Here is a 12,518-nt window from a genome sequence, read left to right as displayed (position 1 = left end):
ACACTGAGAAGTGACTTAGCTGTGCCTGGCAAATTACAGAACACTATCCCTCTGTTCTCCAGAGAGTGGCAGTCCCAAATAAAGTAACTCACACACCATTCTACAGGATCAGAGTTACGCACCACGAAACAACCAAAACCCATTCTTTGGCAAAAAGAATTCTCTCAACTGAGAAGAGTTAAGAAGAGTATCTTTGTCAAAAGCAGGAAAACGTGGGGGCTCCTGAGCCAAGGCTATCTTCCAGACTGCAACAGAGACAAGGGAAAACTGACTAGAAAGAAAATGTTCAAATACTTAGATGCTAATCTCTGTCTTAAATAGACCTGAAAATATTCTATAAAATCAGCTCTAGGCAAGCTCCATTCAAGTATTTGATGCCTTAAATCACCTTAAATCCAGGATCCCTGGGCTGATATCAGTCACATCAGAAGGAAATGAACCCGGAACTGTTCTTATTTACACCGAATACGAAAACTTCAGGAAAACTGGTAAAGTTCTTCGTGAAAGGTTGCATTTTATATACTTCTGTTGACAGCAGAGTCTCCTCGTGTGCTGATGAACTTTCATTTGTAACCAAGTTAGTATTATTCTAATACTAGCTGGGCAAAAGATAATTATTTACAAGCCCACACTGGTAAAAGAGTCTTAGGTGGCCAGACATACATACACCCACATTCAGATTCTTCATGCAGAGGCTTAGGTGAGGCTTATGCCCCCTTTACATGCACAACTATTTAATTCAGTCTCTCTGGCGTGAACCTCCCTAAACTGCAAGTTTAGAGAAAGAAGCACAACCGTGCTGCTTTTAACAACCTGCAAAGTCACTCCGTCTCTGGGTAGCTGATGATGTCAGAGGTCTTCCCTGTCTGCTAGACTATGAAAATAGTTCCATAATCTGAGGATAATAAAGTATTATTCTAAAATGCTCTCAAGTAATTCTTCAATTAGGAAAGTTTGACAACCCGGTGTGATCAGCTCTCTTGTTCAAGCCAATTCAGATCCTTCATAAAAGCTGTGTGTTCTACTTTCTAAAATGTCAGCCATTTGACAGATGTTTATTCACAAGCCTGTGTGCTATGTCTGTTTCCTCCTCCCTTCTCAGTTATTTACTTTCAGATTACAAACTTGTTAGAGCAGGTGTTACTCAGAGAAACAAAAGCAAATGGACAGGAAAAAAAAAAAAAAGCCCTCAACAGTAAATCTTTGTCTTGTTGGGCGGCATAAAGACAAACATATACAGTATTAAAACAACCTTCCCATTCTGCTTTTTAAATGCTATTTAATTACAGCATTATAAAATTTATACTGTCTAAAAGCATGAGTGATTGCTCCCAAAGAACATGATTGCTTTACTTTTCTGCAGCTCTTAAGATGGAAATTCACCAGATAGCATCAGTTAAGTTTAATTTTTCCTTCCAAGTTCCTGTTTCCATTATTGTTGCATTTAATCTGACTATGCAATTTTTATAGGTCCCATTTGTCCTTGGAAAACATCCCCTGCTTGTAATGTATGTTGGTAAATTGTAATTATGAGCTGACCTAGTTAACCAAAATAAACCTCCAGATAGGTAGTACTAACAAGAATATTTTAACAATTTTGAGATTTCACTTCATAATTGAAGAAAAGGAATATTACAGAATCTGACTCCAGACTTCAAGGGTAAAAAACCAACATTTCTTAAAAATATATCAAACAAAAATAAAAAAATTAAAAGTAATACCCTGTGCCAAACGATTTTGGGGGGCTTAATGTCTGCCAGCTGTGTTGCTAACTCCAAGATATGTTCTCCTACCTATATGCTTGGTGATATTCACGTTTGTCTCTCACTTTCATTACTATTCAGCTATTTCCAGAAAGTCATGATGTATAATTCCCAAATTTCTCTTTTCCCCTCCTTTTTTCTTCCTTTAGAACATAAAAAGTAAAAAATGGGATAATCACCAGTGACTACAGCCTTCTCCAACAAATGGAAGTTGCTGTAATCTACAGGGTGATACCATGAAAGTAGGAAACAGTGTTTGCCAAGAAGCTGAGATGAGAGGTGAGACCAGGTCACAGAAGTTTGGTATAATGTTTTGCTAGTATAAGTAAGGCATTGCACTGACTACATACTGAGAATACTGAGCTGTGCTAAAACCTAGAAAAGAAAGATTTTATGAGTAATAGCCCACTGAAGGTATTTGATAGCTAACACCTATCATATCAGATATCAAATAAAGCTGAAATATAAACAGCAAGTATAAAAAGTATTCCAGAATCTTAACTAAAATTATAACAAATCATTTTGCCAAGAAAAGTACACCATAATGTATACATTCTTTAGAAAATAGAATAGATATTCACATTCTTTGGTGGTGACTTACCTGCATTAATCAAGGGTTGTAATCTTTGATGCCACATTTTTAATTCAGCACTGATGAGTAAATAGAATTTAATGTCTAACTTACAAAACAATTCTGTAAGAGAGGTCAGGTTAATAGGAGACTATCTTTCATAAAGACACAAGTCAAAGTATCATGCCACGGAAAGCTCAGGGGCAATAGTGGCATAAACTACTCCTGTCCCCAAACCCATCTCCCTGTTGCTGTTTCATGGATACCAACACAAATACCAGCACTGTTTTCACTGCTTGTGAGCAAGGCTGCGATTTAGATCCATATCTTGTTTCTTTCAGTCAAACCAACACCCTTTCCACAAAGGCAAGATCAAGCAGTCATTGGCAGGAACACCATAAACTTTTGTTATTGTCAAACATTCTGTACTGCAAAGGTGCAGCCTGATACTAGTTGAAAAAACACAGTTTTTCAACACAAAAACTTCCTCAAACCTGAAGATGAGGCATGACCTTCTAGGTGAAGTAAAGTAGTTGTCTGAAACAACTGCTCTGAGTTTAACTGAACTTTATTAACCAACCAAAAAAGTTGTAGAAAAAAGATAGCCCTCCTAGTGTAGAGCAGAATATTAACAAGAGAAGAGGTTATATCTTTACCCTTTTTAGGACAGCAACAGACAGACAGGTAATTATCTCCTGCAGAATAATGACAGCAGATTTCTATGTGCCAGAAATCCAGAATATCTATCCAATTTTCAGCATGCAAGATTTATTTTCATAAGGTATTTTGTAGAATTTGTTGAGATTCAAACTTGAGAGATCAAAGATTAATGGGGGGTGGGGGGGAGGGCGGGGAATAAGGGTTTTACATATATACAGATATTACCTGACTTTTGTTGAACTTATAAAGTTTATTATAATATGTAGTGTGTATTTGGTCTCAGTTGCATTGTTTTCTATGAGGACTTCTGGAAGTATGTTACATTTTGAGAGGTACATATATCTTTGCAGATTACCTTATACCTGTTGGCTATGATTTCAACCTTATGTAACATCATTGCATGTTCTTAAGCTATGACTGAAAGAAAAGACCTTACACCCACTACAACCAGCTGTACTTCCCATAAAACTTCTAGTACTGATTTTATACATTGAAATAGCTTGTTTTATCAGTGCATTAGTTTGAAACAAAATAGGTATGCAATGTTAATTGCTAACTCTCTGTTCAAAGAGGCTGTGCATCAACAAACTACGTTTAGTATTTAAGTGTGTTTCACTGAAAGAAATTATAGGAAAAAACACCATAGTAAGATGCAGTAATTTACTAAGCTACTTCTAAAAAATATCTTTCTCAAAAGGAATACATTTTATAAAGTTAAGCCCTCTAATACTTTCTGAAAAAAAAGTTCCCTAGCTTTTGATGAGCACAACTGTCCTCAATGGCATATTGTTATTGGGAATGCTATAGTGTATTTATGCTATGAAATGGTTGAGATAAAAATAGAGACTTCGGCTCCCCCTCACAAGTAAAGCCCCTAAAACTACATAAGAATACTCAGTAATCCTATGTACACATTAACCTCCATGCCCTTCATGCTTTCTCTTGACTGTCCAAAACTAGTTAGTCTTCATGGTTCCCTTCCTTCAGCTTTCCAATACCAGACTCCCTTACCATTTGCCTATCTTTCCTGCAGACCTCCTGCTAATTTACCTGCTTTTTCCCCTTTGCTTGCTCATTCCATTGTGCCCGTTTCTTCTCTGTCTCATTCAAAGGTCACCTTCATTTGTTTGTGAATACCAGAGTGTGATTTTCTCAGAGAAAGTTCTTTCCAGGACTGCTAATATCCTTCAGCTATCTCACTTGTTTCAGTCCCTCATGTGACAAACCTGCCTGACTACTCACAGGACCTTCCTAAACAGTTTACTTTCAAGACCTTTATATCTCAAAGTCATGCCAGTGGTTTTGAAGTAATTTGAAGTAGTAGGTGATCCTCAGCCAACCTAACCTTAGTTTAAGCTACTTCATTAGTCTCACGAGGCAGGTGAATCACTCCCCAAACGTGCTTACCTATCCCCAGGTTTAGCCTGAGCATCTGATTTTTAAATAGCTAAGGTGCAGTACCTACCACCACGAGATACTCACCCTAGCCCAGGAAATGTATTAAGACAATTCTAAGTTGAAAGCAAAAGCTGCATTCAGGGAGACGTTTACCCGACCTATGTTAGATATGTACAGTTGGGTAAAATTAATTTAAATTCATAAATTAGATAAAGTTTAAAAGGAGCCTTGAGTGATTAGCTCAAATAATTACATTTAGTTAGATGAATCCCACCCCTTACATTAAGAGAAATATAAATCCTTTCTGCTCCCAGAACAGCTCCTCATAGTCTACATGCATTTTGTAACTCCATTTTTGCCACAGCTTTGGTCTAAATGAATGAATTAACATTTCTGTTTTGTGAACCCCTTTTCCTTCTTGTCAACTTGCCTCATTTTCTCACGCCTCAAACTGGTCCATTGAACATCTCAGTTTTGCTGCTGCATTTGACTGGTCTCTTCCATGAGAAAAAGTAACTCCACCCAAAGTTTACATCTTTACAGATCATATACAACTCACTAATCTCCACTCCTGATCTCCAATTCCAGTAATTTTACTTGTCTAAACATTTAATTTCTCAATCCCTCTTTCAAACATCCACATTCCCAACATGCCTCTATTCCTTGACAACTGATTGTTGCCCTGCAAATGTGCTCTTTGTATGCATCTCCATCTCATTTATCATTTGCAAACACAAAATTGTTTGATCAGAAACAATATTACTTACTGCCGTCCTATATTTATTAATAATGGCCATGCTGAGCCTAACCGAATATCCATCCAGCTCAGCATCCTGTCTTTGACGGAGACTAGGAGTGGACTTTGCCTCTGGATATTTTCCCTCCTTTGCCCATTTTATCATCAAAACCAAATTCATCTTTCCTCCAATCTTTATTGAATGCCCTCCTAAATCAGACTGTAAACACCAACACAGATCTTAGCAAGATTTATATATACTGATTTTGTAAGAATAACTTCAGAGACTTTATCTACATTTTAGGCTACAGTGTAAGTGGGATGAGGACAAAATATATATTATTTTCAGGCAGCTGGAATATACACTGCTGTTTGTCTTTCACAGGTCTTCTTACAGATTTGGATACATATGATCGACAGTAATCATCACCTACGGCTGAGCTTGTGTTCTTACGCTCTCTTTCCAGCCGATGGAAATCTGACCAACGGCTCCCTCTTATCACTGGGCTCCAGCACCTCCTGGGACTGCAGCTGCCCTTTTCTCACTAATGGCACACTGATGTTTATAAGCCTTGCTGTTCACTGTCACAAAGTACACAAGCAACTGCCTGTTTAACGTTAGTGTATCAACATTAACTACCCTTTGGTAGTTTAGCAGAACTGCCTGAATATTCCAGGATCTAAGGACCAGGGGCAACCTAACTTCCTCTCAGAGGGCTGACTGATAGGACTGATAGCATGCTATGATGATGGTGTGGTATGGTGAAGTTTTGGGGACTGGTATTATTCAAAGACAAGTAGAAATATTTTTTTTAAATTTCACTAAATACAGTTAAATGTTGGGGTACACTCAGGTAGGAAGCAGAAACAAACTTATATTTTCAAAAACTTGTCTGTTTTCTCTCAATTAGTAAACTAAACAAATAGAAAAAAAAGTCTCCCCAGAAATCCCATCCTATGAACATCCTTTAGAGTACACTACACGCTTTCTTTTACTGATAGAGAAATAATTCACTTCCTGTCCATTTGAAACTTTGAACAAAAACAAGCTAGATAGTAAAAGAATATTGTAGAACAGTCATGCAATGATGCCAAAAACATTAATGCATATTCTTACCTTCAATTCAATGGAACTAACAGACATGCCTTAATATTGAGCTACTTTCAAGTTGTTTTCTAACATAACTAATTACTTAAGAAACATTTCTAGAATATACAAAAATATTTTTGATGAAGGGAAACATGCAGTTTCCTACACTGAATCCTTCATGTTCTGACCACATAGCATTGTCTTAATTAAATTACTGTGTTGATATTTTTATTTACTAGCATTATATCATAAATTACACTCCATCATCAATAATAACATCAAATAAACAAGGTATCAAAATACCCGAGTGCCTATGGGAAGTTCCAAAATCATGTAACTGGAAAGTCAGGCAATATTATCTACTAAACAGACGATAACACTGCAATTCCCCCACTTTTTCAGGCAGTCTGTTACCAGCCTCAATCAGCATTTTGATCCAAATACTACCGAAGTCAATGGAAAAGTTACGTTGACTCTAGTGAGCTTCAGCTCAGCTCAGAATTGCTGCAAGAAGCAAAATTTCAATCCTCATGGATTTTCAAGGCCATTGAAAATGAAGGCTGAGAAGAACACTTATGCTGATTTTTTTATGGTAGTATATCTCCAACAAGAACTAAACCAAGACAGACTTTTTTTTGCTGTTCCCCTTGAAACACTCAGACAAAAGCTCTCTGTCACTACTTCCTTTGGATTGTATTTTAAGCACTGACCAAAAAGCCAAAAAATTTGTGGGTTTTTTCATCTGTCCTACCCTTTATTTCATTCTCTTGCAACTTAAGAATCAACACTGGAAAAATGCTTTCCACCAATGGTAAAGGAAGTCCCTGCTTTTATAATTTCTTACTTCTGATCAACTTTAATCACTTGAAACTCCTAAAATATTTTTTAAGCTGTTAAATATGCACTTCATGAAAGTCCTACAATTAACATGCAACATTTTTAAAAAGTCTTTAAATAAAGTTTCTATCCTCAATTACATTTTAACCCTAGTGAAATGTAAGACACCACCTTTGCCCACCGTATGTGTCAGGTACTCACAGCTACAGGTTTAGAAGAGTATTTATTGTTTATAAGCTGAAATGTGACCAACTTGTCTTTTTGTTAGTTAGTTAAATACTAAATTCACAGTCATTTGACTTGCAAAATTCTGCATATGATGATTTGAATACAGCTTTGAAGGAACTTTTACATGGTGTATAGAACAACTGTTTCTAGAAATTTCCACAGCATATTACTGTACCCATTTAAGAAAAAAATGCATACTGAAGAATGGGATTGCATGAAGCACAAAAGATCAAATTATATTGCAAAAATTATACTCATATTCCCTGAAGGTTATAAGCATCAGGTTACACATTAGAGGGCAATGTGAAGGCACTGCAGCAAGCACACTCTTTTCAAAGAGATGAGGATTACTTCTGCTGTAAAGTATCGGCATTTTAGGAGTAATAAAATAATGTGATTAAAAATGTTCACAGTTTACTTTGTCCCCAAGTCCTCTACCTCCCCCAGACTACCTAACATAAAAATAAAATCCCACTGCAACTGTATGAATAGATTATTGGTAGACAATGGAATAATATTAATATAATTAGAATAATCTGAATATAATCAGAATAATCTGAATAGATTACCAGTATTTCTTAACAGATTTACCAGTCACAGGTGGTGTACTGGTCACAGGTGGTGTACTCCAGGGCTCAGTATTGGGGCCTGTTCTGTTTAATATCTTTATTAATGATCTGGATGATGGCATTGAGTGCACCCTCAGTAAATTTGCAGATGACACCAAGCTGGGGGAGGGAATTTTGATCTCCTTGAGGGTAGGGAGGCTCTCCAGCTGGATCTGGACAGGCAGGACCAATTGATTGAGGACACCTGTATGAGCTTCAACAAGAATTGTGAGGTCCTGCACTTGGACCACAACAGCCCCATGCTTGGGGAAGAGTGGCTACAGGCTTGGGGAAGAGGGATGGAAAGCTGCCTGGTGGAAAAGGAACTGGGGGTGCTGGTTGACAGCCAGCTGAACATGAGCCAGCAGTGTGCCCAGGTGGCCAAGGAGGCCAGTAGCATCCTGGCTTGTACCTGAAACAGTGTGGCCAGCAGGACTGGGGAAGTGATTGTCCCCCTGCACTCAGCACTGGTGGGGCTGCACCTCAAATCCTGTGTTCAGTTTTGGCCCCCTCACTGCAAGAGGGACGCAGAGGGGCTGGAGCGTGTCCAGCGAAGGACAATGAGGCTAGTGGAGGATCTGGAGCACAAGTTTTATGAGGAGCAGCTGAGCTGAGGGAACTGGGGGTGGGGCAGGAGGGGGGAGCGGTTTAGCCTGGAGAAAAGGAAGCTCAGGGGAGATCTTACTGCTCTCTACAACTACCTGAAAGGAGATTGTACCAAGGTGAGGGTCGGTCTCTTCTCCCAGATAACTGGCGACAGGACAAGAGGAAACAGCCTCAAGTTGTGCCAGGGGAGGCTGAGATTGGATGTTAGGAAAAATTTCTTCACTGAAAGGGTGGTCAAGCATTGGAACAGGCTGCCCAGGTAGGTGGTGGAATCACCATCCCTGGAGATGTTTAAAAAACATGTAGACGCAGTGCTTAGGGACATGGTTTAGTGATGGACTTGGCAGTCCTGGGTTAACACTTGGACTTGATGATCTCAAAGGTCTTTTCCAACCTAAATAATTCTATGATTCTATGATTAGTCTACTCAAAAACCTGTTCAACTTCATGAAAATACTTTACTTGTTAGACCTGCAATTTTTAATGAAGTAAATGCTTAGTGTTATTGGAAAGCTTTTTAAGTTTAACTTCTTCCTCAGTATAATTATTTTCTAATAAGAAAATGTTTCACTGAAAACAAATTCCATATAACCTACACTACAGGAGCAGTATAACCCAAATCTGTGGAATTTACCATACATGATCAGGATATATTGTTCACAGATGATTACTTTGTAAAACACTTACAATGAAGTTCCATAATCTTAAATGGACTGTGTCTTATAAACAAACAATTAAAGATTTATTTAACATACTAAATTCCCAGCCCCAGTGTTTCACCAACAGCTAATGCATCCTACTATGTACTCAGCTGATTTTTTTCTGTGGAAAAGATAAGAGCCTCTCTCCTGGGCTAAATCTGGGCAAAAGGTGGAGAGAGGGGAAAAGCTATACTTTTCTTCATTGTTCACATTTAAATGCTACTATAAATGTCAGGAAATGGAAGAATATGTGCCTTCGTTGATAATAACATCAATAATAATACAATAATACAATCAATAATACAAAAACACCTTCCCACAGGAACAATCTACAAAGCCTTATGAATTAAATAGGCAGGAGAAGCACAAATCAAAATCTTGCATCTTATTTAACTGTAACGTTAAAACTTCCAATTTCTTAAACAAGTTTGTAAGCATGTTACAAAGTAAATAGGTCACCATTTGGAGGTCATTACTATATTGGAAAGCATAGACAAAAGTTGACCAAAAAAAGAGGAATGAAATTGGATGAAAACATGTATGAAACGGTAAAGGTTATGAACTTCTACTTCTGAATCAGCTTTTAGGAAGAATTTCTGAAATACTTAATAGGAACAAATTAATACAAAAACCTGTTTCTATAATTACATGGCTTTTAAGGCAGTTTTCTAGCACATATTATAGAAGTTTCATAATGCATTTGTGTTCAATCTTCAATTACAGAAGATGAGACTGTGCTCAAGAAGAAACCAAATGAGTATCTTCCACCTATAACCACAAATAATCCCAAAACTCAGATATCTTGTAAAATTACAGTTGCATCTCCTGATTGTGTCTAAAAATTGTAGTCTAAAATTGAACACTATCTATTATAATAGTTTGAGCTCGAGATTAATGAGATCTGAAACATTGTTTCAAAAGAAATAAAGGAACTCTAAAGGGAAGAGACAGCTAAAACTGTTTCACTTCCAGCAATGCAAACATTTGCCTGCATCTTGTCAAACACAATAAATTCTTTCCCACCTTTCAGAGAGATCTGTGAGATATCAGTGAGATATCAGTTCTCTATCCAAGCAAGAAGCAGAAAGGCTCAACTTCTTATACCGCTATTGAAATGTCTCTGAATTATACATCCCAGACGAGTGGATTTGCTTTATAAAATCAAGCCTGCTCTTCCCCCATTCCCTTCCATGCAAGGACAGATTTAACTGTCAGGCAGACATCCTCACCGAGGCAGAGGCACAGTGAAGCCAGAGGAAACTGACACACAAACATGTTTTTTCAGCTACAGCAGTGCTGAAAAATATTTAGTGAGCCAGGCTGATTTGCAGCTTATGTTTTGGGAGAAAGAATCAAAATCTGACTAGTTTGAAAGCACGATGTATAATGCACTATTAAAGGTAAAAATTACAGCTATTACTTGCAATATTTTTATGCAAGCTTTCTCCTTAGCAGATTAGTAGAAACAGTCTATATCTATAGCAACCAGGAGAGAGGATGGAGGGATATATCCAGTCCAAACCATTTCTCCTTAAAACCTTGCATCACTACCTTCAATGTAGCAAGCATTTAATAGCTCATTTTGATTGCCACTTGACTGAAGCTCCATTAAAAACATGGTCAGATGATATTAATTCCTTAATAAACAGAGGGTACATGAGGAATACTGCACTGATACTTCTGTGGGAGGCTTCCTTTGTTTCTTAAGGTCATTTTATTTTTTGTCTTAGAAAAGGATTTCTTGGGGACAGCTAGTTTAGCTTTTACTCTCTGATGTCCAGAACTGGTCTAGGTAGGTATTACACTGGGGGGGGGGGGGGGGCGGGAAATACAAAATTCTCCAAGTTATGACCTTCTTGACTTAAAGTGAGTTTCAGAAAGATACTGTAACTGAAATGAGAATGACTGTATTAGTACATACTGTTGGGGGTACTTCTGGTGAGCACAGTCATGACTGTCTCCGTGCAAGGAAAGGACTGCCAGGGACAGCGGCACAGGTGAATGGCATTGATCTTAAACACAGAGTTTGTTTTCAGGATCCCTTCATGTTAGCGGGGGTCATTTCAGCAGGTGGGGATGTTTACTGCAGATGATATCTTCTAAAAGAGGAAGGTGTTGGTTGGAGAATGTCTCAAGAGAAAGGCTGCTTAATGGTCTTCGCTGGGCAGCACTGGGTATTTTTCTGAAGGTCTAGAACAGCTTTAACCCTGCAGGAGCCAGTGCTGCCTGCCACCTCCAGCAGAAAGAGTTAGGGGTGGGCACCAGCTGCGCCCAGGGGCTCATAGCCTGGGAATTTCCTGTGTTTTTCAAATATGAGGACAGCTTAGTGGGCTAAATCCATGCAGCTGGGAGGAGGGTTGCATACGCGGGGGCTGGATGTATTTTGGGTGACTCGCCGCTGGTGTACCTCGGCTTTAGGGGGCTCGTGATTGTCTCGGTGGAAGTTTTCAGCAGGTGGGGACAGCCGGTGAGATCGGCTCCTCAGAGGCGTCCCCACAGACCCCCAGGGGAGACGCCGCTGAGGCCCTGGGCCGGCCTCGGGCTCACCGGGGATCGGAGGGACCGGCGGGACCCGGGAGGTGCGAGGGGCCGGGGACAGGGACCCTCAGCCGGGCAGCCGCCCCATAAGAAGCCGGATGACGGAGCCCCTCAGCGGGGTTTTGAGGGACCAGAGAAGGTGGCCCCTCAGCGGGAGCTGATCGCGAAGGACCGGAGAAGGGAGCCGCTCCGCGGGAACCGGCCGTGAGGGACCGGAGGACGGGCCCCTCGCCGGTAGCCGTGCAGGCACGGCCGCCGGGGGCCTGTCGAGCTGCCTCTGAGGAGGCTCTCGGGCAGCAGCGGAGGGAGCGAGGGGACGGCGCGGCCCCTCTCCCCCTCCCCTCAGCCCCCCGCCCATCGCCCCACTCACCGATCCGCGCCTCGGCGGTGGCTCCGGCGGAGGGCGATTGGGTGCGCGGGGAGGCGGCGAGGACCTGCAGCAGCGGCGGCAGCAGCAACGGGAGGACGGAGCTGAGCGCCCCCATCATGCCTGGCCCATCGCAGGCGGCTGTCCCGCTCCCCTGCCCGCCGCCGCCAGCCCTCACTCCATACCGCCCGCCCGCCCCTGGCTCCCCGCAGCCGCTCCCCGGCTCCGGCGAGCGGCAGCCGCAGCAGATTCAACACCCAGGACAGCGACCAGCGCCGCCTGCCCGCCCCCGAGCCGGCCCCGCCCCGCCCCGGCCCGGCCCGGCCCGCCCGCCCGCCCGGCAGCCGCAGGGGGGCAGCCCGCGCCCGCTCCGCGCTTCCCGCGCCGCGCTTCCCGCCCCGCCTGCCCGGCCCTC

The 12,518-nt window shown here is 41.0% G+C and overlaps 1 protein-coding gene across 1 annotated transcript in view; it reads right to left on the bottom strand.

The window, feature by feature from the left end:
• Positions 1–12,370, bottom strand: part of PTPRN2 (protein tyrosine phosphatase receptor type N2) — a 663,741-nt gene extending 651,371 nt beyond the window's left edge. The window contains exon 1 of the mRNA XM_055804928.1: positions 12,107–12,370. Coding sequence (XP_055660903.1) covers positions 12,107–12,224 — 118 coding nt within the window. The 5' untranslated portion in view covers positions 12,225–12,370. The remainder of the gene's footprint in view (positions 1–12,106) is intronic.
• Positions 12,371–12,518: the final 148 nt, after the last annotated feature.

This window comes from Falco peregrinus, chromosome 5 (assembly GCF_023634155.1).
Source record: "Falco peregrinus isolate bFalPer1 chromosome 5, bFalPer1.pri, whole genome shotgun sequence".
Classification (NCBI taxonomy): Eukaryota; Metazoa; Chordata; class Aves; order Falconiformes; family Falconidae; genus Falco; species Falco peregrinus.
This window is presented reverse-complemented; position numbering and strand designations above follow the sequence as displayed.